The sequence below is a fragment of the Microtus oregoni genome, unplaced genomic scaffold, assembly GCF_018167655.1.
Source record: "Microtus oregoni isolate MIOR12 unplaced genomic scaffold, Mior012 000003F_ref0000135, whole genome shotgun sequence".
Taxonomy (NCBI): Eukaryota; Metazoa; Chordata; class Mammalia; order Rodentia; family Cricetidae; genus Microtus; species Microtus oregoni.
In genome coordinates, this window is record NW_024543062.1 from 14,523,685 (window position 1) to 14,551,203 (window position 27,519).

The 27,519-nt window shown below is 54.2% G+C and overlaps 1 protein-coding gene across 1 annotated transcript; it reads right to left on the bottom strand.

Moving 5' to 3' along the window:
• Window positions 1-3,686: 3,686 nt before the first annotated feature.
• On the bottom strand, window positions 3,687-27,065 carry Mmp17 (matrix metallopeptidase 17). Its single transcript, XM_041648931.1, has 10 exons — window positions 26,778-27,065; window positions 16,913-17,045; window positions 16,512-16,641; window positions 15,905-16,188; window positions 15,004-15,180; window positions 12,906-13,005; window positions 9,982-10,064; window positions 9,743-9,895; window positions 6,831-7,088; window positions 3,687-6,296 (listed from the first exon to the last, which is right to left on the bottom strand). The coding sequence occupies exons 1-10, from the start codon at window positions 26,931-26,933 to the stop codon at window positions 6,007-6,009; spliced, it is 1,764 nt and encodes a 587-aa protein (XP_041504865.1). The 5' UTR covers window positions 26,934-27,065; the 3' UTR covers window positions 3,687-6,006.
• Window positions 27,066-27,519: the final 454 nt, after the last annotated feature.

Genomic DNA, 27,519 nt, shown 5'->3' on the forward strand with positions numbered 1-27,519 from the left:
TTCAGGGACTGAGATGTTTCGTCCATTTACACAGAGAGATGTGACCAGGGGCTGGGGACAGCTTCTCAGTATGCACCCCAGGCCAGACACCGCAGTGGGGAGCCGATAGCTGAAGGAGGGGTGTCAGCTAGTCTGCCTTTTGTCCAGCTGGGCATTAAAACTGCACACGGCTGAGTCTGCTGCATGAAGTCAGTGCCGCAGCTATGAACACACCAAACACTCTTTTACAAGGGATTATTTCCCCCAGAGCTGCTGACAGCTCACCTCTCCATCCTGAGAACAACTGTCCACCCAGTTAGTGTCACAGGGGCACTGTCTTACATACAGGCAAGGGATGCAATCTGTATCCCTCACTCAGTTGACTGCTTCTGCTTTCTGAATGTCCTCGTGACCTTTATGTGTCCTGAGAGAGTCCCTGAAGGACCACAGGAACCTAGCTAAGGATGCACGTTCAGGTGTGTTTCTAAGGTTACACTTCAGGACCATTGTCTCCCTGCCTGTTGCTCCTCCATGTTGGGTGGAGGGTTGCAGCTAGTGTTGGAGATGGCCGGTCCTCTCTCGGGGAATGTAGAAGCAGGCAGAGAGAGGGAGCCACAGAGGTTACCGAGCCAACTGCTCAATGATCAAGTTACCTGATCAATGTTTGGGCAGCATCAGTGGGTCCTCTTCTTCTGTCACTCACCCTAGGACCTGTCACAACCTTCCCTGGGGACTGTGTGTGCTTTCCTCGGCTGCTCCAGTGCCTGGGTCACACACACACAAGTCCATGAAAGTCAGCTCCATCTGTGCAGGCTAATCCTTACTTTTAAGAAGACCGTTCATGACAAAGTTGGCCATAAGCATCTAACCATCTCTGCTTGTGGAAGTCAAGTCTGACTGTGGGGCTCCTCTCTCTCTCTCTCTCTCTCTCTCTCTCTCTCACACACACACATCTTCCTCTGCATGCTCCCCAGTTACCTCCAGGAAGCCGCACAGCAGCCGCAGCTGCCAGTGTGCACCACTCTGACTGCAAAAGCACTGTTCCAGTCACAGCTGGTTTCAACAGCCTGCACTGGATCTTTTTGCCAACACAAGTCTCTGCATTCTAGAGGACCTTGTTTACCCTACAGCTATCCTCTCTCAGGCCAGATGGGGAGCCCTACCCTGCTGGTCCAGCCTAAGGCCTTTGATTGGTGCAAGCACAGTCCTTCATTTACAGGACGGTTCACTATGATTGGCTGAATCACCCTGGCCACACCCCTTTTGAGTTTATGAGCAGGCTGTTTGGCTCACTGGCCCAGTCACCTTAGGGCAGAGAGTCCCAGCACTGGAAGGCTGTTTGGGAGCTGTAGCACTAGCCTGTTGCTTCTGCTACTGTTGAAAGCTGAGGATTACAAGAGCTCCCAAGGACTGCTGGCTAAATCCTACAGCAATAAACCTTTAGGTAGGGTCCTATTAGCCAAGCACTTAAATAACTCAGTGCCTAGAGTTGTTAGCTTCTAGGTGTGTGTGGTATGTGGCTACCCTCAGAGCCAAGCAACCACCATCTTGGGGAGTTCAGCTGCACTCCGTTGTAAAAGGGTATAACTCCTGCTGGGTTTACTGACCCTTTACACCCCATGGAAAGATGGGGAGTTGCAAGACCCTCTCCTAAGAATCCAGCCACTTCCTACAACCTGTTTTATATACAACTCTGCCTTAAGTTGCATGTGGCATCAGAAAGGAGTTAGCATACATAGGCTGGGAACACCAGGGGAAGGGAGCTCCATCTATGGTGCTGTAGGGCAGCCATCATCTCTTCATCCCTGTTGAAGTCGACTTTCACTGCGGCCTTTGGGACAGAAGAGCACCCACACCCCTGTAAGTCACCCCTTACCTATGTTCTGAAATGAACCCCAATAAACTCATTGGTTCCCACAAGTGAACTTTGGTGGAACTGTGCCTCAGTTTGTCATTGGAACCTCCAGACAAAGGACAGATGTTGCTTACGTTGTCCCCACCAGGAAGGAATTTTAACAACACTCTGCTAGTCCAGCTCTCAGGCACTGGGAACTTCGGGAGCCAAGGCTGACAGTTCTGGGGAGCTGCTTCTCTGCTCTGAGTAGAGTGGAAGGACCCAGACACCTGAGTGGAAACAAGCATGCCGGGTCTACCTGAGTTTATTCAAAGCTGGTCCCCCAAATGACCACCCTTGAAGCAGAGTGACCGTGGCTGGCACAGGTGTCTGGCTCTTAATTGCCTTTTTGCCTTCCACATGCTGGCCCTGGATGTCCAGGAGATCTTGGACCCCAACTATTGGGACTAGCAGATCTACAAGAAGACAGGTCACCCAGAAGTTTTCAGGAGATGCCAGTATACAGAAAACATGAGTCCCGACTCTCCACAGCCTGGAGCCACCTGCATACTTGGAGCCTCAGCAGAATCAGGTTCTGGATCTATGGATTTTAATATGGCTGGGAGTCCATGTCTCTAACAAGCTCCAGGATGTGCCTTGGCAGCCTGCCCATGAACCCTAAGGAGGAGTGAGGCCTCAGAGCATCCTAAAGGGATTGGGGGGCCTATTTTGGAGGCACCATGCATTTTGAATAAAGTTCTGGATATTTGGAACTGTGAAAACAACTTAACAGTCGAGAGAAGCAAACACAAACCTTCGTGGGAACCCAGTGCTACTTGGCATATATTGCAAGGCTCTCCAGGGAAGGGCAGAGGGGGACATGCACACTCAGGTACTGGGTGTCCTGACCTCCCCACAGGAAGCTTGGACAAAAGCACAAGCTGCCCTGTTGTCATCTCTTTGGTCTTTCTAGTATCTCAGGATGCCCGTGGGAACCTACAGAAGCGAGGAACAAGGGGCTGGAGAAATGGCTCAGAGGTTAAGAGCACTGACTGCTCTTCCAGAGATCCTGAGTTCAATTCCCAGCAACCCACATGGTGGCTCACAACCATCTGTAATGAAATCTGGCGTCCTCTTCTGGTCTGCAGGCATACATGGAGGCTGAACACTGTGTACATAATAAATAAATAAATCTAAAAAAAAAAGTGAAGAACAAGCCCCAGGGTCCATCAGACTCCGGTTCCTGCCAGATGAGACCAAGTGTCACACAAAGCTGGCCCTTCTTGCAGGTCTCAGCACCTGAGCTGATCGCCAGCAGATGCGCAGCTCTGAGGCCTTGAGCCACCTGGGAGGGTGGAGCAGCTGGTCCTCGAGTGGTGCGGACTGTGGTGATGGTTCTGAGTGGTTCTGCTTATGGCAGTACTGGGAGAGGCGGATCACAGTGATGGTCTCTGGGGTGTGTGCTTAATCCAAGTTCACATGTTAACTGAACACAGCTAAGTGTCAGCCTGGCAGTGGTGGTGCACACCTTTAAACCCAGCACCCAGAAGGCAGAGGCAGGTGAATCTCTGAGTTCGAGGACAGCCTGGTCTATAGAGCGAGTCCTGAGCAGCCAGGACTACACAGAGAAACCTGTCTTGAAAAACAAAACAAAAAAAAGTTGCTATACCTTTTCTCTGATCCAAAATGGGAGTTGGATTGACTGTAACCTGGCCCTTGCAGTTACATGGTGGGGAACCTTGAACTGTTCCCCCAAGCACAGAACACACGTTTTTTTCGTAAGGCCAAAGAAGGCCCAAGAGTCCACGACTACCTTTGTTGGGTACTGGACCCTCACTAGGTGGTAACAGGCCTCAGACCTTCCTAGGGTTTCACCATGGTCACGGGCTGGTCATCATGTGAGTGCAGATGGTCAGTTCAGCCCAGGACTCAGAGCACACAAATCAGAATTGCAAGTGAAATGTGTTTTGTTTTGTTGGTTTTTTTTAACCAGAGGTTTGTCTAGAAAAGGATGCCACGTGGTATCATGCTGGATGCTGCTGCACGACAAGAGCTGGATGTGGCTTTAGGAAGCTTCAGGAATGTTAACCAGAACCTATAGTGTCAGGCACCAGGTAGCAGTGCCTGGTTGGCAGGCAACTGAGTGGGAAATGTGGCACTGGGTTAGATCCTTGCCCAGAGAAGGTGTGGTTGGGACACATGGAGACCGTGAGGGAGTCTCAAAATGTGACGACCTGGGATTTGATGGCCCTCAGGAGTCATGTTCTATAGGACACACGAGACAGTGTGCGTCTAGAGACTTCATCATACCCAACGACCTGGGGCTGGAGTAGACACTCTTATTTTCTCTCCCCAGCCTCTGTATAGGGCTGTGAATCAAATCATGAAACACAAGGGTCCAGCTACACACACTGCCCAGAAGCCAGAGCACTGGTACCTCCCTCATTTACTCTCCCTGGGAGACCCCTGGCTGCAGCAATGGAGGGAGGGGTGGTTCAGAGAACTCTAAGCCTGCTGACTGTTTCACTCAAGACTAGAGACACAAACAAGTTTTTGTACTGGAGATCAAGCCCAAAGCCTTGGGCACGCTAGCCAAGTGCCCCACCACTGAACTGTCACCTGTCCAGTGTAGAAAAATTTTTATTAGAGTTTGGGTTTTTAAAATGAGAGAGACACCAGCCTCTGGACGGCTCCAGCCTGCAGGCCTGACTTTCAGCGCTATGTGACAAGGGCCCTTGGGACTCTTCTCACTACCGTACTGGACGGCTGTGTTCTGCAGGCTGGTGGACAACATGGGACATCATAGGAGCGTGCTGTGACAGAGGACAGAGTGGGGTGGCCCCTATGACACCGCAGACCCCCACTCTGTCCTGTCTAGCCTGGCAGATGGGTGTAGGATGGGGTGGGCTGCTCACTCCTCCCGACCATGCTCGATCCTGGGCTAGGAGGGAGTGGCGCCAGTGCCCTGTATGTGACGTGTGAGGCGGGTGTGCAGAAGCCTTTCTTACCTGAGATGGGACCAGTCGGGGAGGGGTGTGTCATCACATGTCCAAAGGCAGAAGCTGCCTACTATACATCCACGCCTACATGGGTGGCTCCGCCCCTGGGCTGTATGTGTGTGTCCCTCAGGCCCATCCCGCCCCAGAACCAGCTCTTTCTTCATGGACCCATGAAGGTCTGTCCCTCAGAACAGCAATTATTCCACAGCTCCTCCATCTCCAAGGCCAGGGCAGACCAGGAGGCGACATCATCATGGCCCTGCAGGACACTACTCTTAACCTGGCCGTGCTGAGTATCCCTGCAGCTGCCCCTTCCCAGTCCCCCTGTGCGCCACCTGCCAAGTTGCCATTCCCCTACTCAGGGCCTGGGGTAACCCAGCCACCGTTCCTTAACTGAACCCCCACTTTGATGCCAGGACAGCCACAAGCCTAAGCTGCAGGGTCTCAGCCCAGAACCATATGGGGGCATTCTGTGGAAGCAATGGGCAGGAGAGATGTCTCTACAGGCACACCCCCAAGCCACAGCACCCCGGGGAGACCCACAGTTCTCTCCTGGCCACACAGAGGGAGATAACAGGACGTCGCCTCCACTTAAGAACAGCTCGTCTAAGATGAAGCGAGGCAACTGCTCCTGACGGTTGGAGCGAGGCGCCTAGCCAGCATCTGTAGATCCTGAGTGTGACTGGTCCTCTGCAGTGGCAGATGTGGCTCAAGCTGCTGCAAATGGCAGTGGATCAGACGGCTGGCAGGTACCCTGTCCCCACTCTGTTCCCCGTTGGGCCATCAACTCGCTTGTGAAACCGGGGCCGTGGCCCCTATGGACACTGTGAGGACCTCCCCTTGTCCCCATCAGCCCACCTGCAGCTGACATCAGAGCTGCTCAGGTGCGGACAAGGCATCCCCGGGATGTGACAGCCAGGTGTGAGCAGCCCAGTAAGGTGCGAAGAAGCAGCATGGTGTGCAGAAGAGGAAGGAGCACCGCCTATGGCTGCTCCAGGCGGGGAGGGCACATGGATGCCACTGGTGGGACTTCTTGTCCCAGTTGGAGGCTACTCCAGCAGAGGGCACAGCACCCCTGGGTTTGGCGGAAGGAAGGAAGGAAGGACCGGGCGCTTGGAGCACAAGTCCTGCTGACTACTGGCCGGTATGTCCCTGCCCTCCTCGGCTCCTTGATCCGCAAAGCCGGCACTGCCCTCAGGATGCCCTTGTGGAGACTGAGGTCCACACGCCCCACAGCAGTGGCGGCAACAGCAGTAGAGATGGCGATGAAGACTCGTGTGCATCTGAAGTGCAGGAGCAGACTGCTAGGCTGTCCTGGGCCCCACTGCGGCCCTGGGGTCCAGGCCCGACTTCCTCTGCATCTGCCAGCGGCTCGCCACACACCAGCCAGTCCCGGGCTGTAGACTGGGGGTACCCAGGTGCTGCCTCCAGCTCGCCATCCAGCACCTTCCAGTACTCCTGGCCTCGGAAGAAATAGGATGCACCTGTAGGGTACAAGAGGGTGGCTGAGCTGGTCCCTCAGACACAGGGAGGCTCTGCATAGAACTGCGGTTTCTGAATAGAGCTGCGGGGGCTGGGGGTGGGTGGGTGGGCAGAGGTAGGACATCTTAGGCTGTCTGGGCCATGCATGAGCCTGACTTGGGCATCTGGAGGAGACTCTGGGACACAGGGACAGATTGTCAACTTCCACTCTTCCTTGCTGGAGTTTGCCCAGCATCGGTTCTGCGTGCATCTCTTTTGGTGTTGGAGGGGAGGCTACAAGTAGGGTACAGGTGCTCTAAGGAAAATGTACAAAGGCTGGAAGTCCGGTGTGTTTATGGAGTGAAAAGTAGGAGGTCAGGGCGGGTGGCAGAAGGGAGCAGAGCCCATGAGGGAGGAGAGGGGTGAGGTCCTGAACCCCTCAGAGCTCACGACAGGTTAAGTGCGGTTTAGCAAATCCCGCCCCCACGCCCCATCACAATCCCTATCTACAGTCAAGGAAATATGCTGGACAGCACTGTCCCCTGCCTGGCGCTCACCATCAGACCAGCGCATGGCGTCATCCAGCATGCTGGGGACACCCCTCCACAGGGGGCCCTGGGCAGGGTAGCCAGGGTCCATGCGCCGTGTGCGGTCATCATAACGCCAGTACAGCTGGTCCTTAAAGAAATAAGTCCTGTCATTGTGGGCCCAGGAGAAGACAGCATCGATGCCACCTGGCGGGAGGCTGAAGTCGGAGACAGGTCGCGGGTACCCTTCCTCTACGTTGTTGTCCTTAAACACCCAGTATCTGTCTCCTGGTGGTGAGAGAAAGAGCCATAGGCTGCAGCAAAGGCTCCAGTCTTGACTTTCATGGGTGTCCCCCATCTTCACCCAAGGGGCTGTACAGAGTAGTTACCCTATGTCACCAAGTCAAGGAGGAGCCCTGTCTGACATTTAATGAGCACCTACTACATACGTCTTGGTGTGCATCTGAGAATCAGCTCCTATTCTGGCAGTCACTGAGAGACAAGGAACCAAGACAACTTACCCTGCTCTATGACTGTTATGTATGAAGGGTAGGAACGTTCCCTCCCCCGTTTGGAGACAGAGTCTCCTACGGCCCAAACTGGTCTCAAACTCACTACGTAGCCTAAGGGGTGACCTTGAACTTCTGACCCTCTGGCCTCCATTACCTGAATGCTAGGATTAAAGGCAGGTACCACCATGCCTTGTTTATGGGCTTCTAGGGACTGAACCCAGGTCTTCATATGTGCTAAGCACGTGCCGTAATAACCGAGCCACCGACCTAAGCCAGGTATGGCCATCTTATGGCAGAAGGCATTCAGTCTGAGGCCTAATTACAAGTGAGATGCAGGTCTCTTTGTGAGACTTTATAAACCAAGATGCTGAAGAACCGTTGGGTTCCATGGGAACAAAGATGTGTGGGCTGGGACCAGAGAGACTCCATCCAGGGGTACCAGTGTGTGGGGTGAACTCAGGGCAAGATGCTCAGGTGGCTCTTGCTGTTTCCAGAGTGGAAACAGTATGTCCAAACCATCAACAAATGGGATGGGTCAGGACACCGTGGGTGCTATTACTGATCCACAGGACACACAGGACACACAAGGGGTAAAACCTGGGGTGGGTAGATACTGAAGGCCCGAGAGAGTACTCTAGATTGGAGACCAAAGACACCACCATGTAAGGGAGATCCTGGCTGGGACCCTGGTGATGCAGGAGTGGGTGTCTATGGACTAGATGAAGGCACAGTCGCTGTAACCTCATTGGCTTGGGTGGGCAGCAGTGCTTAGGAACAACTGGTATTGGGGTTCTCGGCTCAGTCTCAACTGAAAGTCCCAGAGAAGAAAAAAAATACTGGCCACCCTGGGGATACACAGTCAACTCTAGGCCAGCCAGAGCTACACGGTGAGACCCTGTCTGGGTAAAAGGAAAGGCACGATGATGATTAACACTGTCAGCTTGATAGCAGGTAGAATCCAGCCTCTGGGCGTGCCGATGAGGGATGTTAATCTCGAGTGGGCTGAGGTGGGAAGACCCACCCTGAATGTGGGCAGCACTGTCCCACGGGCTGGGGTCCCGGACGGAATAAAAAGGAGAAAGTGAGCTGAGCAGCAGCTCCATCTTCCCCGACTAAGGGGGACGACGTGACTGGTTGTGACCCGCTGTTTCATCCTCCTGCCACCCATTTCTTCCCTAACATGCTGGACCGGAACTGTTAGTCACAACAAAACCTTATTTGCTGCTGTCGGGTATTTTATCACGGCATCGAGTCAAGTGACCTGAGGCCAAGCTGGCTCAGTGGCCTCAGAGGGACCTGAGCTGGGAGGGTGACCTAAGAATGGTGGCAACTTTGAGCTAAGGGCGAGCCGCTGCTCACACCAACCCCAGGTTTCTGTCTGTCCATGTCTCCCTGTGCATGGGCCCAGGAGGCTCACACCTCACACGTGTTTCCCTCCTCCCCCTGCCTTAGCTTCTTCCTTCCTAACTTAGGCTGGTCTCAAACTTGCCAACCGGCTAAAGATGACCTTGAATTTATAATCCCCCTGCTTCTAACTCCCAAGTGTTGGGATTAATGCACCCCGTGCGTGCAATGCCTTTGTGCACGTTAAGCAAGTACTCAACCGATGGAATGATATCCCTAGGCGCTCAGCGCCCAAAGTTTTGGGAAACAGTCTTAGTATGTAACCCAGGCAGGCTGGGAATTTGCAGCAACCCTCCTGCCTCAGCTTCCCGAGTGCTGAGATTATAGGAATGTGCTGCCTTCCTGGCCCAGGTCTCTTTTCCCTTTCTGTGGGATAGAGGCGGACGGAAGAGACACAGCCCATCCAAGGCTAGTAGTGAAGGCTAGGAGCCTTGCTTCCGAGTTAGGGACAGGGTAGGGTGGCCTAGACTGAGGCAGCTGCTAGGGGTTGTGGCCTCACAGTTCCTCTTGCATTTCATGGCCTCTCTGGGGCCCCTGTGGCCTCTCTCTTAGTTCTCTGCACGCAGAAGGGATGTTTCTGCCTTGGGGGTCTTCACACTGGCTCACCTGACCTGGACCCTGTTCTTGGAGTTTCTGCTCAATGCAGGTCCCTAGATAGACTTCGCCTGCCGTTGTTTGTTCTCTCCCATTGCCTCTTTGAATAAACTCTCTCCTGTGGAGGAGCTCTTCACACCCTACCTCACCCCCAACTTCCGCTGCCCCAGCAGAGATTTTCCTTTTTTTTTTCTTTTTTGGCTTGCTGTGTGTATCTGCAGTGCCCCCTACAGGATGAGACGACAGTAGGCCTCCATACACATCCAAGGAGTACACTGCTCTTCAGACTGGTGGAGCAAACTGCTCGCTCAACCAGGCTGGAGGTGCAAGGTTACAGCCAAGGGTTGGCAGGGTGCAGGGGAGGCCAAGGCAGGTCAGATGGCACAAGGGGAGGCCATGGCCAGCTGTGGCCCAGGAGAGAAGCTCACTCACCTTTGAAAAAGACAATCTTGTGATCGCTGGTACGCTCATACACGGCATCCACACTGTCCAGGTGCAGCGGCAGGCCCCGCCAAAAGCGATGCATTTGAGCTGGCTGCAGGGACACCAGGTGCCGATCCCGGGTCAGCCGCCAGAAGTACTTGCCTGGGTGATGGAAGGGAAGGTGGCTGCAGGAGCCTGGCTATGGGGATCTGTCCTTCCATTCCACAGGGTCCCCCAGGGTCGGTTACCTTTGAAGAAGAAGGCTTCACCTCGGATCTGGGCCACGGCATCAAAGTGGGCAGTGCACCTATGAGGCATGTCCTTCTGGGGCCTGCAAGGCAGAACGTGAGAGGGTCTGAGAGGGAAAGCAGCCGGCTGAGCTACGGCTGCCAGAATCATGAGGGGGAGCATCCTGGAAGGACCCACAATAACCCTGTGTCCGCATGGTAGACGGAGCTCACCAGGCAAGAAAGGGCAGTTAGAATGAGGGCCCCATAAGGCTATAAGCTGCATCGTGAGTCGGAGGCTAGCCTGGGCTATATGAGACTGACTCAAAACCCCAAAGTTAACTCCCCTAAACCTAAAAACACCAGACGATAACAACAGCACCCGAAACGAACAAATAACAATGACAAACAAAACAAAAGCAAAGAATGTGAGCTTCAGTCGGGCTTGTGGCCACACTAGGCCTACAGTCCTGTACTCAGGAGGCTGAGGCAGGGGGATCACTATTGTCTGGTCAACTCAGGTGTTGGGTTTCAATTGCCTGGGAAAGAAAAACATTCCTAGGAGGGACAGCCCTTACGACTTAGGAGGGAAACAAAACTCCTAAGTCTCAGGAAAAGTTCCTGAAACTTACAAGAGTCACAGGCCCCTTCCTAAGGTTACGTAAGATGGCTGGGGCAGAGGAGATGTCACAACTGGCTACCTGCCAGTCATGCAGGAGTTTCAAGGATACAGCTTTTTTCAGTTCTCACTCAGCCTGGGGTGGGCTTTTCCGTCACGAAGCTGTCTTTGCATCACCTATACTCTTATAGGAAGTAACCCTCATGCTTGCTCCTGTGAGTAGCCCTGGAAAACTTACTGGCTCACTATCCTAGACTAAAATCCTTTCTTTGGTCTGCTGTGGGGGCCTTATCTAGGGTAAAGAAATGTTTTTATAACTCCCTATGGAGTCATACAACACCGGGCTCCACAGTAAGACCTTGTCTAAAGCGAGAGGGAAAGGAGCTGGGGGAAGTGCTGAGTGGTTAAAACCCAGGTTGGGTCCTCGCATTCGCACTGGGTAGCTCAGAACTGCCTGTAACTCCAGCTCCAGGGGATCCAGCGACTCTGGCCTCTGTAGGCACTATAGGACCATGCACGAAGCCACACACAGACACAAAATTTTTAAAAACCCTTAAAATTGATGGAAGGGCAGAACGGCTTCTCAGCTTCCCAGATAGGTCAGTGTCTCAGCACACAGAGCCCCGTGGGTAGGAGTCGGGGTGTGAGTGTTCACTGATGCACACTGCAGACAGGAGAACCATGTTACACGCCCGAGACTGAGAGGGTCCTGTCGACCACAATGCTAAGTATGCAAACATGAGCCCCAGAGCATCACCCGACACAAAGGGAACGGAGAGCAGAGCTGTGTCAGGGACAGCGAGTGTGAGGAGCCCTGAGGACAGCGTGGTCCATTTGCTGAGAAACGGCCAGTCCTGAGGGTCTGTGGCAGAGGGCTTCCCAGCAAACCACCTGCCAGGGCCACACACAGTAGTGTGCCATGCATGAGGACACTCTCCCTTTGTCACAACGCAGAACCCTCCGGCAGTGTCACACATGGGTGACCTAGAGAGCTTGGTGGGAGGGGTTGGTAGGAGAGAAATGATTCTTGCAGGGACATATAGCTCAGTGATAGAATGTCCTGGGTTCAGTTATCACTTAAAAATGAAAGAGAAAAGAAAAAGAAGAAACAGCAAAGCCAAGCGTGTGGCTTTGTTTCATTCAGCTCATATCTGAACGCCAGCACGCAGGAGGCAGAAGCAGGGTGTTCATGATTTTGAAGCTGGCCTACGCCATGCAGCAAGTTCCAGGCCAGCCAGGGTTACACCGCAAGACCCTACCTGAAACGAATCTGCAGAGGGTCAGTGCGGTGGCTCAGTTCATTACAAGGACTTGCTGTCAAGGCTGATAGCCAGAGTTCAGTCTCTGAATCAATATGGTGGAAGAAGAGAGCCAGTTCCCACCAGCTGTCCTCTGACCTCCATACACACTGTGTGCCCACACCAAATGTGTGTGTGTGCGTGCACACATGCACAATCACATATGCATGCACATGCGCGCATGTGCACGCGCGCGCGCGCGCGCACACACACACACACACACACACTGGGGATGAGTATTTGCCTAGCTTGCACAAAGTTCAAGATTCAACTCCCAGCACTGCATTAACCTGGATTAGTGGTACACGCCTGTAGTCTCCGCACTTGGAAAACAGAGGATGAGAGGGTCAAGGCTGTCGTCATCCTTAGCTACACAGGGGGTCTGAAGTCATCTTAGTATACATGAGACCCTATCTCAAACACCAAACCAAACCAAAAAGTACCAACAACACAAGAAACACACACACTCCAGCAGATAGGAAATAACAGTGGGTTGATCATATTGACTCATACCTACAATTCCAGCACTTGAACTGTAGATGAGTGTGGGCACAGCAAGGAGGCCAGGGTGTGGGGGTTGGGGTCAGACAAGAGAAGGGACAGGCTGAGAAACAAAAGGTGTGCACTGTGCACTGCTGTACTGAGAGCCCAAGTCCCAGGGACAGCACAGATGTGCGCCGGGGAACTGTCTGAATAAGCACAGTTCTCAGTCAGCTCTGCAGAGGGACTGGCAGTAAACAAGCCACTGTTTGCAAGATGTCCTAGCCCCCAGGTCCTGGGCTTTGTGAACCAGGCTATAGAAGAGGGACTATTTGAGGTTCATTGTAGCTCCACGGGGTAGCGGGTCCTTTCCCGTCCCATCTCCTATTAGGAGGTCTAAGAGAAGAAAGTGCCCCTTGGGCCCAGTCAGCACATACAGCGATGCCTTCCTCAGGATCCCAGGCTATACTGGGTATTATGTGCTTGGTAGGGACAGCAGGGAGCTAGGCCAGGCTGGCTAAGGTAATGTGACAAGGGACAGGGCTTACGGGGTGCTAGACCGATTGCTGGGGGGATCCGGCAGGAGGGGTGGTTCTTCAGGCTCTGGAGTATCCAGCTGTGCAGTAGGGGACACGGACTCCCGCACACCTGCGGAGACAGAAAGTGTGTGTTCAACCCAGGGCCTTAGTCTTACCAGCCTATCCTGCGGCCCTGGGCATGCCAGTCTGGGCTGTGAGGCTGGGGGCCCCAGGTTCTGCTCATTCAGCCAGATGGGTGTCTAAGTGGGGCAGACCACAGCAGCAGTCCTGTGAACTATACTGTGCCCCAAGAACTTGTGGAGAGCATCACTGTCCCTCACAACCACGCTCCTGGGTGGACACCCCTGAAAGATGGAAGCCAGGTGATCCACAAGAATTCCGCACCAAGGTCCACAGCGCTAGTCACAAGAGCCTGACAGGGAAGTAACCCTGTGCTCAATGTTGAGTTCATTCAGCCATGGAAAAGAACCAGGCCTGACTCCGGTCGGGGAGAAACCTTGAAAATACCACACTTGGGGAAAACAAACAAAACAAACAAAACCACACACACACACACACACACACACACACACACACACACACAAACCCACTAGCCACAGAAAGCCTCATTCTGCATGGCTCCCTTTCCTCCGAGTGTCACACCTCAGGCAATCCTCAGAGACAGTCCCTTGGGGTTAGTTCAGGGTGGCAAAAGTTGTGGACCTAGGTAGGGTGGCGCCTGAACAGCCCTGTGACACACGTGGAGATGAGGGATTTTACTGCATTAGAAACAGCACTGGGGCTGGAGAGGTGGCTCAGCCGTTAGGAGCACCAGCTGCTCTTGCAGAGGACCTGGGTTTGGTTCCCAGCACCCCCATGGCACTTCACAACTGTCCATTAACTCTAGCTCCAAGGGATCTAACGCCCTCTTCCACACTTCATGGGGCAGCAGGCATGCATGTGGTGCACACACATACCCACAGGGCAAGAAATTCATACACATAAAAAGGAGTGACCCACAGGGTTGAAGAGGCAGCTCAGTAGTTATGGGTGCTTGGGACTCTTGCAGAGGGCCTGATTTCAGTTCCCAGCACCCACACTGCCTGAAACTCTAGTTTCAGAGGGTCTGATGCCCTCTTCTGACCTCTGTGGGCACCTGCATGCGTGTGGTGCATGGACATATATTCAGACACTCACACATAAGAAAGAAAATTCTGCAAAATAAACAAAACCACCACCACCACCGAAACAGCAACAACAAAAACTCCACACAGATGGGGTGGGGAGATGGGGCATGGAAAAGCAGATTAGGGGAGCGCAGAATGAAGCTAGAGGCAGGATGGGGGCCAGGCTGGCTCTATTTGGGGAGGAAAATGTTTCTGTATATTAAACATCACCTTTGTATATTAAACATCACCTCTCCCACCCCATTCAGAGTACCATCTCTTGGATGAACATAGGGGCAGACACCTCTACTTATTTCCAGATGTGACCTGGGAGCAGCCCTGGACCAGATTCTGGTCCTATTTTGGCTGTTTATACTCCTGTGGGGCAATACCAGGCAAGCTGCCTGCCTCTCACTCTCACAGATCGACCCTGGCAAGCTTTCTACCTCTTGGTCCTGTGGGCTATTCTGGGAAAAGTGCCTGCCTTTTGGTCCTACAGGGATATCTTCATAGTCTTATGGGCTATCCTGGGAAAACTGCTTCTTCTGAATCTCGTAGGGATGTTCTTTCATTCTTATGAGCTATCCGGAACAAGCTGCCTGACCCCAGCCCACCAAGGACTCCTCCTCCCTTAGAGTCATGTAATTAGATGGCCAATTTAGCACAGACCTGGTGCTTTGAAGGCCTGGATCTATCTTTACTGCTGCCAAGGCTCTTTGAGGGACTGATTGACATCCCTGGGGCTCTACGCACCAGGGGGAACAGCACTAGAAGGCCGAGACCTGTGTCCCACACTCTGGGCTCCTCTCCTCTCTCCATTGTTCTGTTTCCAGCAGATGTCACGTGCCCACAGAGTTCTAGACTAAGAGGGCACAGCCATAAACAGAACATACAACTACCTGGGGCATCTGTTCCTAGCACCGCCCTCCATGTGGTCCATACTGGGCTTTAGGGACACTCACCATATAATTGCCAGACACGCACCCTGTCCTCGTAGGGAAGCCCGTAGCGGAGTGGGTCACCAACAGGGCCCTGGTAATACGGTTGCATGATGGAGGTTGGGGCAGCAACATGGCTCAGACCAATGGCATGACCAAACTCATGGACAGCCACTGCAAACAGGTCCATCCCATGGGCATCTGGAGACACAGAAGCTGCATGAGCCGGGGAGGACAGGACCCCGTCACTGATGATGGGGCTGGAATACAGAGCCGGTGCTCAGAGGGTCCCTGAATCCTGGCTGTGCTGGGAACTCCAGCTAGCCACGTGAGTACTGCAGACCTGCTCAGATCATGCTGGGCTCTGATGGAGGCCCTGTGTGGCAGAAGAGGCTTCCCAGGGGTCTCTTACACTTCCACAGTATGGAAGCCAGCCTGTTTAGTGTCTGACCATAGTGGAGACATCCCAGGATTGGCAGGATTTTCCAGGCTCAAATACAATAGCTGTCACCCCAAGACTTGAGAGATCTGGGTTTCAGCGCACTGGGCAGAGAATTAGCTGGTTTGCCAAGCCACCTGCAGACACTCGGTGGATCAGATCATGAGAACGGCCCACCAGGTCTCAGTTAGTAGCTAACTTATGAGTGGAGTAGGACTCAACTATTTAAGTCTAACCTGGGACTCGTTCTGGGGGAGACAGCTGCACCTTTTTAAAAAAGATTTATTTATTCATGTATTTATGTATATGAGTGTTCTCTGTCTTCGTGCACACCAGAAGGAATCTGACCCCACAATCAGACGGTTGTGAGCTACTACAGATGCACCTATCTTTAAAAGGTTCAGGGTGTTACTGTGGGGTCTGCAGGGCCCACAGGGGCTGCCCAGGCTCAGGGTTCTAAATACTCAGGACTGACCCCCTACATACCTGAGGAACGGAAGGTCCATGCCTCGTCATCATCAAAGTGGGTATCCCCTGCCGTGTGGTGGTCACCGGGGAAGAAGGCATGGGCCACTGTGCCCCCGGGGCCATCAAAGGGGTAGCCGTCATTGTGGTCGGCCTTGGAGAAGTCGATCTGGATGTCAGCAGTGTTACCCGCTACCTCGTGGAAGTTCAAGGGTGTGATGTCACTCCAGACTTTGAGGGCGTAGTACATGAGCGCCCGCACAGTATCCCGGCCCAGGGGTGAGTCCCGTGGGAAGGTCCGGACCCTAGGGGCAGGGTCAGAGTAGAGGCCAGCTGTCCCTGAGGTCTTTACGGACCTCCCTCTGGGGTAAAATATTGCCCCTCCTTGGCATCAGTGTTCCCTTATCATCTGCCTTTTTCTAGTCCCCAGGAGATGAACACAGATAAGTCCAGGGGACTCAGGAAACGCCAGCTCTCCAGACGGCACGGGCAGGCTGCATCTCAGGGCTTGGTCCACCCTCCATCCAGTCTACACACTGGTGGGATCCTCTCTGAGCTGGTCTGGCCCCCGGGGTAGTAGAAAGACAGAGAGACACTATCCTGGGGAGCCCCCACTCCGGCCACGCACCTCCAAGAAAGGTTCCTCTTGCTCCATTTGGTTGGTGGCAGAGTCTGTCGCTTCCTTCTTGTATGGGCCCCAGGGGGCAGGTCCGGAAGGGAGCAGCGAGGGGTCTTCATCAGGGCCAGAGTGGCCTCATCTGCATGGCAGACATAGGTCAGCAGGTAGACCTCATTTTACCTCCCCAACGAAGACCCCATGACCCCTCAGAGCCAATGGTCTCAAGGCCAGGTGTGTTCAAGCCCCACCTAACCCCCACCAGGTTAAGGCAACATTCACATTCATGGCTCTGGCCAGTCTGAGTTCTCAGTGGCCAATTTCAGGGTCCTGAGTAGCCAGGGTGGGTATTGCCAGGCTGGCACAGCCCTGATGGGACCAAGAAGCTTCCTGGTGCCTCCCGAAAAACTAACCCAGGATGCCGGTGGTCTCCAGGCCGCCAAACTGCTGCATGGCAGTAATGGCCTTGGACAGTTCCTCCTGGGTCTGTAGCTGTCCTGTTGCTGGGTCTGCAGGAGGCAGGTAGCCAAACCTGCTCAGCCATTCCTGGGGACACAGAGCAGAGCAAGAGGCTGTTAGGGCAGAGCCCAGCGGAGGAGGAGCTGGCCAAGCTCATGGTTGCAGGGGAAATGCCGCTTGAGCCCTGGCCACTCCTACCTAGCCCCATCCCAACATCCCTGTCCTTTAAATCGGGTTATAAGCCATGATCAATGTTTGCCAGCAACCACTAGATGGTGCTGCAGTCCACATGCCAATTGTGACAACAACTCTGCCTGCTGCATGGACCTGTCTGGCTCCTGATCCAGAGGTCCTGTAGGGCAGGATGCTCTAAGCCAAAACCACCCACCTTTTCAAGAAGAGCCCAAACATGGGGCCCAAATCTAACCTGTAGACTTGTTTATTTCCATCTCATCAACACACACACACACACACACACACACAATTTTGAAACAGGGTCTTAACGAATAGTCTTGGCTATGTAGATCAGGTTGTTTTCAAAATCCCAGAGATCAGCCTGCTTCTGCCTTCCAAGTGCTGGGGTTAAATGCATCTGCCACCACACCCAGCTACACCACTCTTTTGAGAAAGGGTCCCATGTAGTCCAGTCTGGCTTCAAACTTACCTTGCAGCCAAAAATGATCTTGAGCTTCTGATCCTCCTGCTCCTACTGCCCAAGGGCTGGGATTACAGGCACGTACTACCATGCCTGTTTCGTGTGGTGCTAAGGATTGAGCCCAGGGCAAGTACTATCCTTACCTATTTTTTTTTAATGTTTAGTTATCTAGTTGTGGTGGTGCATGTCTTTAATTCTAGTACTTGGAAGGCAGAGGCAGGCAAACCTCTGAAAGTTTGAGGCCAGCCTGGTCTACACAGGAAGTTCCAGGACGGCCAAGGCTACACAGAGAGACCCTGACCAAAAAAGACTACAAAAAATTAAGTTACATAGTTTTGTGTGTGTGTGTGTGTGTGTGTGTGTGTGTGTGTGTGTGTACGTGTGCACATGTATTCAGATAACCTCAATCCCCTAAGAAGCACTAGTCCCCTTGGAGATGGACTTAACAGGCAGTTGTGAGCTGCCCAAGGTGGGTGCTAGGAGCCCAACTAGGGTCCTCTGCCAGAGCAATAAGTACTCTTTTAAAAAAAAAGAATTTATTCTAAATTCGAATTGTTTTATTTTGTGTGAGGGGGTTTTGCCTGCATGGATATATATAGCCACAAGCATGCTTGTTGTCCACAGAGGTAAGATGGCATCAGATCCCCAGGACTGGAGCTTTGGGTAGTTGTAAAGCCCATGTGGGTGCTGGGGATGAACCCAGGTCCTCTGCAATAGGAAGGAGTGCTCTTAACCAGAAAGCCATCTCTCCAGCAGCTTCTCCACGCCTTTTTGAGACACTGTCTCACCATGTAGCCCTGGAATATGCTATGTAGACCAGGATGGCCTTGAACTCACTAAGATACTCCACATCTGTCTTTGCTTCCCAGTGCTGGTGGGCACTGAAGTTGTGGTCATCATGCCCAGCAACTACTTCTGTTTTGATGAACACACACACACACACACACACACACACACACACACACAATACCACCCTATTCAAGTCCTTCCCTGACTCTCCAGTCCCAAGGACGTCACCCAGACTCCTCTCTTGCACTGGTTACTGCTGCTGAGAGCTGTTGCTTGGGAGTCCAGTGGATGTGGTTGAAACTGGGTTTCATCTCCCGGGACTCCTTGGGGTGTCAAACAGCGGCAAGCTGCCCAGGCTAGGAGGTCCAGCCTGGATGATGTAATTTGCATACATTTGCAGTGTGCCCGCCAGGTCTCTTCTCTGCATAACATGTATCCTCATTGGGGTTTCCCTGTTTCACAATTCATCCCACCTCAACCCGTCCTACATCCTGTTGGTGTATATGGGGATGCCAGGGACCGGTTTCTAAGGCTGAAGGGCAGGACCTTCAAGCAGCCCGGAAAGTGAGAGTCATGCCCCGGGCACACGCCCAGATCTCTCTACTGCCCCATTTTGGGTTCTGTAAGGAGGCCATCTTTGGTGAGACCCTGTTCAGAGCTCTCCTCTCAAAAACTGTTTTAACATTTTAGCTGTTTTCACGTGTCAAAACACACACGCATACGCACACACGTTTTCACAGCTCAGACGCGGGGCCCCATGGCTGCCTTTCCTTCCTACAGGAAGCCCCCCTGAAGCTTCCTCAGAGAATGGATCCCCCTCCTGAGAGTGTGCATAGATGGGGAACAGGGGCTGGAGGCTGGGATGGTAGCCCTTGCTTGTCTAGAACAGACCGTAATTGGGCTTGGCAGCATTGCACCTGCAATCTCGGATGCCCTGCCCCCACCAAGAGAGAGCTTAATACTCTTGCATGTTGGCAGCCCCCTCCCTGTATCCAGGAGCCTTCTCCACAGTGCTGAGTCCTGGGAGGGGCTGATCACAGTGGACTTTGGCTTGGGGAGGTGGGTGATCGCCAGCACTGGCCTCAGGTGGACACCCAAGGGGCAGCCAACTGACCAAAGTCATACATCAGCAGAGGATGGGTTGTGGAGGCCACAGGCAGCCAGCTCATCCATCTCCAGGCGGGTGAACCCCAAACGCTCACATAAGCTTCCCATTATCATCTGGGACTAGAACCTGATAAATGTCAAATGAGGATAACGGGCCTTTGAGACGGCAGTTAGCCTAGAGGACTTGGGGTTGCCTAGGCTGACAAAAGCCACGCAGAGGACAAGGTTTCTGCAGAAGAGGCAGCCTTGACTGACACCTTGCACCTAGAGAACCGAGGCAGTCCCATGTCACCCCCATCTGACCTGCTCTGACCTCTGCAGGTGTGAAAGCCTCTCCCCACCTCCCCGTCTGCAAGATGGCCAGAGATAAGACTTCCTTGCTTCCTCTCCCCTGTCCCCTAATAACTATTGAGCCAGGACCTCACACACCCTGTCCTGGGCCGCCAGCGCCCTGCTTGCCTGCCTGGTCCTCCTTCCACTGTCGCCACGGAGACAGACCGCTGTCTCCAGGGCAACGGAGGCTGCAGCAGACTGGTGCTGTGAGGCTCAGGGTGAACCTTCCAGAAGGCCACTGGGGAGGAGGGTGGGGCCGGGAGAAGGGGAGTCCCACCCCCCAGGGCAGACACCCCTTCCTCCCAGCCCAGTCAAGGAAACTGGACCATTACTTCAGACCATGACTGAGGTTGGCTGAACAGTCCCGGGATTCCTGCACAGATGTAAACACACACAGTCAATCAGCGCTAGCCCCCTCCTCTTTCTCATCTTGCTGTTGCGTTTATCACCATTTGACACAATGTGTATCCTTTTACAGCTCTAACGAGGCATAATATGTACAGTGTTACAATCCTTCAGATGGTTTTAGCAAATTTATAGAGCCACCCCAATCCCTGCGCTGGCTTACCCAACTGTCTTATGGAATCTGGGCAGCTCTGCCCACAGCCTTGATCAGATGCCACTGTGGCCCCCAGGAGCCTGCAGACCTTGCCTGGCACCTGGACTATTACTAAGCTTACGACCACCCCCCATCCCTCTCTAACTGTACCCACCAGTTGGAGGCAAATGGATGTCACCAGCCCCATCTCACAGGTAGGGAAACTGAGGCCTGGAAGCTGAATCCAGATTCTTGTCCTTCCAACCTATGTCAGGAACAGGGCCAACTCCTAATATATATATATATATGATATATGATATATATCGTTCATATCACATATGCTAACTGTAGGTGCTCCGGTCCGTAGGCAGTGCCACCTTTGGCCACTCACTCCTCACATTTACCACTTTCCCCCATATAAAAGCCCTCAGGCCCTTGTAAGGGCAATGCCAGTGGGGACCCTCCAACCCTTACAGGTGAGGCATCTGAGACCCCGAGGAGCAAGGAAACTGTCCACAGCTACGCAGCCCATGGGATCCATGACTCATCCATTTATTAATGAGCATGTGTTTGTGTGTGGAAGCCAGGGGACAAGCTTGGGGGTGACCCTCAAGGTACACTGTCCAGGTCTTTTGCAGCAGGGTCTCTCATTGGCCCAGAGTTCACCATAGAGGTTAAGATTGTCCGGTCAGCATCTCCAAGAATCTCTTGTTTCTTCATCCCCATTGCCAGAATTATGGTCCACAGCCAGGTGGTAATGGCACACAACTTTAATCCCAGCTTCTGGGAGGCAGAGGTGGATGGATCTCTGAGTTCAAGGCCAGTCAGGTCTAAAGAGTGAGTTCCAGGACAGCTAGGCCTACACAGAGAAACCTTGTCTTGAGAAATCAACCAATTAACCAACCAAACAAAAAAACCAAGAATCTTCCACCAAGCCAAGTTTTAAAAAATATTTTTTTTAAATGTGTTTGTGAGTGGGTAACTTGTCTATGAGTGCAGAAGCCCAAGGGGGCCAGGGGCATCTGGTCCCCTGAAGTTAGCATTCCAGGAAGTGGTGAATCACTTGCTGTAGGACTGGGCCTCAAATGTATATGCTCTTAACTGCTGGGCCATCTCTCTAGTTCTATGATCAGCTTTTCCAGCGGTTTCTGGTGGTTGAACTTGAGTCCTCACGCTTGCCTGGCAAGCACTTACCCAACCAAGTGAACCTCCCTCCAGCCCCTGCGTGGCCCTTTTATAAAGAAAGATCCTAGCAGATAGCCAGAGTGGTTCCCTGCCTGGGCCTTTCTGACTATACCAAGGGCTGGTTGTGAAGGGAGACAGGTAGACCAGGGCGGATCTGTCCTGGAGGGGAAAATTAGCGGAGACCGTGCACACATTGTCTCTGGCCACTTTCATCCTGAAGGCAGCTGCTCCACTGATTCTGAGCTAAGGGCCACTGAATGCCTGTGAAATACGCAGAAAGCTCCACGCAGTCCTCAGGATGTGGGGAGGATGGTGGGCGCTGTTTTTTTTTTTCTTTCCTGCACTTTCCGTCATGCACAGTGGGTAATCTGGAAGTCACTGCGAGTCGGCCCGACGAAGTAGGTGCTGCTGCTACCCCATTTTACCAACTACGGAAGAGAAAGAAGCACAGAGTACCGAGCCCTGTCACACAGTATGGGAGTGCAGAGTTGAGGCTGGAGCTGGCTGGATTCTGGGCTTACCCCGTAACCACTGCAAGGGAAGGGAGGGATGTGACAGAGGGGACAGTTAGATGGACACTCGGGGAAGTTGTTCTGGGCAGATACAGGGTTGTCATTGTCTATAAGGAGCCCTGGGGAGAGTATTCACGGTGGGAAGGTTTTCCTGTTTGGTTTTGTTTGTTTGTTTTTGTTTTTTCGAGACAGGGTTTCTTTGTGTAGCCTTGGCTGTCCTGGAACTTACTCTATGGACCAGGCTGGCCTCCAACTCACAGAGACCGGCCTGCCTCTGCCTTCGAATGTTGGGATTAAAGGTGTGCACCACCACTGCACGTCCTGGTGTGAAGGTTTTGATGCAGGAAGTAGCTAGGTATAGCACCTAGGAAGGAGATGGTTACTGAGGGGTGAAGGGTCTGGGGACAAGGACAGAGTGGGACTTGGAGCTATGAGGGGATGCATGCCTATTACATAACCATCTCGTCTTTGCTGGGAGCCAGGTGCCCGGCGTGTATAAGATGTCTTTTCCTTCCTGGACCAGCACTGGCCTGTACACAGACCCAAGGCCAGGTGGTACTGAAAGTTTAAAGTTTACAGTTAAGGCGACAGGCATCTGACACACCTGAGGAGTTCCCCAGCAGGCTCCTCATTGGACAACGCCCTGGAAGGCTTCTGAAGTTGTCCGGCTTCCCCGCAAGAACAGGCTGTTCCTATGGGCCCATTTGCCAAGAGAGAAGACTGAGGCCCTATGAGCTGGTCACAGAGCAGGTAAGCAGCAGCCTGGGACTCAGCCTAGATCTAGGTAAATGGGTCTCACATTAGATATCCACAGAGTGGCCGGGTGTGGACGTGCACACCTTTAACCCCAGCATTCAGGAGGCAGAGGCAAGCAGACCTCTGTGAGTTCCAGGTCAGCCATGGCTACAAAGACCCTGTCTCAAATGGAAGCAAAGCACAAAGTAGTGAACATTGAGACTTGTTTCCTTCTCTCTCTCTCTCTCTCTCTCTGTGTGTGTGTGTGTGTGTGTGTGTGTGTGCATGTGTGTGTATGTGCTAGGACAGAACTCCGGGTCCTTCACGTGTTAGACAAATGACCTACGCGATGTGGTTTGGATGAAAGTGACCCTCCCCACCCCCCAGTTCATATATTTGAACACTCGGTTCCCAGTTGGTAGAAACGTGTGGGGAGGATTAGGAGGTGTGTCACTGGAGGCCTAGCTTGAGGTTTCCAAAGAATTGCCATTCCCAGTGTGTTCTTTGCAACCTGAGACGTGGGCTCTCAGTTATTCCTACAACCAGGGCTTCAGCCCGGCTGTCATGGACGCTACCCGTCTGGAACTGTGCTCAATCAAATGCTTTCATTTCTAAGCTGCCTTGGTCACGGTGTTTTCTCAAACAGAGAAGTAACTATGACAGTATAACACTGACAGACAGCATCATCTTCTATTTTCTTGAGACAGTGTCTCACTAGTAGCCCTAGATGGCCTGGGAACTCCCTATGTAGAACAGGCTGGTTTTGAACTCTCAGATCCGCCTCTGCCTCCTAAGTGCTAGGAGTATACGATTAAAGGTGCATATACCACCATATCCAGAACTGGTCCTTTCTGTTTGTTTTTCAGAGCCTTAGGTTGCTCAGGCTGGCCCTGAACTAGCTATGTAGCCCAAGACCCTAAACACCACATCCTTTTCCCTCTGCTTCCTGGCGCTGGGATTACAGGTGTATGCCAACATGCCTGGCTTATTTGGTGGGGCTGGGGCTGGCAGCCAGTGGTGTGTGCATGCTAGGCAAGCACTTTCTGAGACAGAGTCTTGCTCGAGAGTCCATGCTGGCCTTCATACCACCCTCCTGCCTCAGTTCTGGGCAGCCGCAGTGAATGCCCGTAAAAGCAGGTCTGGCACTATGTTCAACTGCTGCCTCGCCACCTTGGTTTGGGTCCACAGCGAACAGTTGTAGTTCCCAGAGCATAGCTATGGGCATAAGGAGGATTTCTTCGTGGGCCCAGAAAGAGTGCAGGCAGCAGGGAGAGCTAAGATCAGGACAGGAGGAGACTGTAGGCTTCAAGAAGGAGACACACAGGCCAACCCTGAACTCCATGTCCCTGCTTCTGCCCGTCACCATTGGCCATCCTTAATTCCAGCACACCAGCTTTCAGTTGTGGGCATAGTGAGATGAAGATCTGAACCTGCCCAGCCTGAGTGGTACCAGCAACGGGAGAGACTGCTGTGGGAGGAAAACCCAGAGTCGAAACTTCTGGGGTTTATTTGTTTAGCTGCCAGCATGAAAGGGGCTCTTTAGCAGGATCCCTAGCAGTCGCGGGCCCCCAGATACCTAGACTGCTTGGCGCTGCCGAGACACAGCCACACAGCATGCCCTACGGAACCAGGCCTGGCTGAGCGATCTGACATTTGTGAATGAAATATAAGGGGGTGACGGCAAGAATCTGCAGCGCCAGTCAGTGGATGAAACAGTCTCCAAGGCAGGTTGTGGGTGAGAACCACAGGGTGAGAACTGGGGCCTGATCTGGCTGTGTGAAAATTGTCCACTTCCCCATGGCTACCCAGCTGGACATCTGAAAGGGCCGTCAGGACGCCACTCTTTCAGAACCTTCCCTGGGGTTGCACACTTTGCTGTGAGGCATTAACCATTCAAGAAACGGAATAACAAAACAAGGCCCACTAGGCTGTGAGGAGGCACAGCCCCGGTGTTCTTCCAGGGGGCCTGGGGCCTCTTCTGGGCTTTATTCACTGGCGTTGGCCCCTCCCGGCCCAGCCGTGGGTGCAGCGCTGTCTGGCAGCGGTTGATCACAAAAACAAAGGCGCCCTTCTCCTCGGAGGCATCCAGACTTGAATACGCTCAACAGCCCGCAGAGGGCGGTCTGAGGGGCATCAGAATGCTCCCACCCATAGCCCGCCCATCTTTTGCAGCTCGGAGCCCCTGTGCCCCAAGCTCTTAGGTGCCATCTCCTAGAGGGCCACCAGAGGGCGCCCCCTACCACCACAGAAGAGACAGGCAGATGAGGGTTCCCACACCCGGGAGGATATTGTCCTGGGAAGGGGGATGCCTGCTGCACCCTCCCGCTTTATCCAGAACTGGACGACAGGGTTCTGCTGCCTCTGACAAGGCTGCGGTCACGCACCCTGCTCAGTGAGACCTTCAAAGTGTGGATCGGCCGGTGACCCTAGGGTGCTCAGGAACTCAACAGGGGAGGGGAAAAGTAGATGAGGTCCACAGGTGCCAGGGGGAGGAGCCAGCCCCACCCCAACCTCCAAGGTCTGGCTGTTACAAAACTTCCTAAAGGCTCTGGGCCTAATGGAGAAGTTGGCTGGTCAGGGATTCCATCGCCCCAACTCCACCTCGGTGTCCTCTCTCCCTTAACCAGTCCTTTTTGAGACACCCTGAGAACTGGAACACGAAGGGGTCTGGGCTCTACTGTCACCTACCCAGAACTGGGACTGGATGTCCCACTGCTCGTGGCAGCGGGGGAGAATGGCTATGAAAGCCCAGGAACAGGAGTGTGAGGAACCCCTATTTTAGAGACCACTAGAGTGGGAGGAAGCCACCCCTAGGGGACCCTCAGGCGTCTGTCCGCAAGTGGGCAGAGAAAGCATGGGGCCGCTGATACCACAGAGGCCTGGGGGTGGCAGAGTCAGCCTCTCACTCAGATCCAGGGGCAAGTCTTGCCAAACAGGGGGTTGCTCCCGCCCTCCCCAGTGTCTCCTCCAGCCTGACATCTCCAAGGCACCTTGCCTAGACCTAAAGGTTTACGAGTCCCCATTGCCAACCGCCCGTGGAGTGGGGACTCTGCCAGGACCCCATTAGGATATTGGCTAGCTTGTGCCGGGCAAGAAGCCGCCCGGGCTGGGTCTCTGGATCTCAGAGGATCAAGGGCGCCCAGGCCGGGGCCTCCTCCTCGAAAGAGGGCTTTATCCACCGCGCGCGCCTTTGCAGAGGCTTCGCGGGCCTGCGGAGCCATAAAGTCTGATCGAAAACCTTCCGGGTCTCCTGCGGGGACTTGGGTCAGGAGGGCAGACGAGAGGTGAAAAAAAGCCGGCACCGCGGCCCCCAAACAAGGGTGCCCTGCTAAGCTCGGGTCTTAAGGTAGCAGCAGGGTTGGGAGTTGGCGGGCCGGGGACAGCAGCGGGCTTGACACGACAGAGGTTGCCACCCGCACCGGCGGGACAAGGCCGACCGCTCCCGTGGAGGAGGAAGGAGAGGGGGTCGCTCCACGCACGCCGAGCAGGCGGTTCTCCCAACATCGTCAGCAGAGCAAAGTCGGGAACCCCAGGCTTTCCGGACGCCCACATGCGCGCCCCCGGCTTGCGGTGCGCGCCCCTGACCTCCCACTCCGGCCGCGAAGCTCGCGGGGCGCATCGCTCCGAGCGACTGTGACGCCGGTCACCCCGCCAGAGGTCTCTGTGGAGCTGCTTTAACCAGGGACCCGGCTCCAGCTGGGCGACCACCTCCCCGGGGCGCCCGTGGCTGCGACGCAAGATCGCACCGAACGGGAAAGCGACCGCTGTCCTCCTACACCTGCAAGCGTGCGTCCCGCTCAGCCCGAGTCCCAGGCTCAGTTTCCCTGCCTTGGAAATGGGTCCGCCGCGCCCGGGATCCGCGCACCTCTCCTAGAGGAACAAGGGAGAGTCTCCCTTCTCTCTTGCACCTCGTGAGAGCCCGGGGACTCGGCTTCCGGAGTCCCGTGCCCGCGTCGCACACTCACCACCCCAAGACTGAGGTCCTCTGCGCGGGGCGCGGGCGCTGCGCAGCCCCCGTGGGCCGCCAGAGAGAGCAGAAGCAGCAGCGGCGGCAGCCTGGGCCCGGGGCTTGGAGGGCCAGGTCCCCGGGGAGATCCAGGTCCCCGCGGGCGGCGTCCCATCCCGCTCTCCGAGGCGGGGTGGCGAGGATCCCCGCGCCCGCCCGCAGCCGGCTCCGCGCCTCACTCGGCTCCGCGCCCGCTCCGCTCCGCGGGACTGAGCCGCGCGCCCGCCCGCCTCCGGGGCAGGGCCATGCTAATGTATGCTAATAAGAAATCACCCCGCCCACTCCCTTAAAGGGGCCCCCCCGCACGGGCGGGACCGGATAATCCGCACCGAGGGTTTGCCCTCTTTGAGAGCTGGAGCTCCGCTCCAGGTAGGAGAGCGGGGATAGTAGGGTGCGAGTGTTCAAGATCCCCTGTCTTCTGCTAGAGCTCCCGGTCCAGTTCCAGGTCACTCAAGACCTGGAAGACAGCCGCAGCGCGCCTGATGGGCGCACGGGGGAGCCCGCGGGCCACAAGAGTCCTGGGGCGAGAGGGAGTGAGCACCCCGATGCGGAGGGAACGGAGGTGGGGGAAGGGGGTTAGTGTGATTCCGACGAGCGTAGGAGGGAGCGTGGGATGGGATGGGTGAGCGTGGGTGGGAATAGGGGCGTAGGATGGGAGGGGCTGAGGCCGAGAGCACACCTGAGTCCTGCAAGGAGCACGG

What these genes read in the sequence shown, in the direction of transcription:
- Mmp17 (XM_041648931.1), bottom strand. Translation starts at nt 26,933, where the DNA reads ATGGGACGCCGCCCGCGGGGACCTGGATCTCCCCGGGGACCTGGCCCT. An exon ending in TGAAGCCTTCTTCTTCAAAG is followed by an intron (nt 9,896 to 9,981) that starts GTAACCGACCCT and finishes TCCATCACCCAG; the next exon opens with GCAAGTACTTCTGGCGGCTG. An exon ending in CGCCATGCGCTGGTCTGATG is followed by an intron (nt 6,297 to 6,830) that starts GTGAGCGCCAGG and finishes TGTACCCTACAG; the next exon opens with GTGCATCCTATTTCTTCCGA.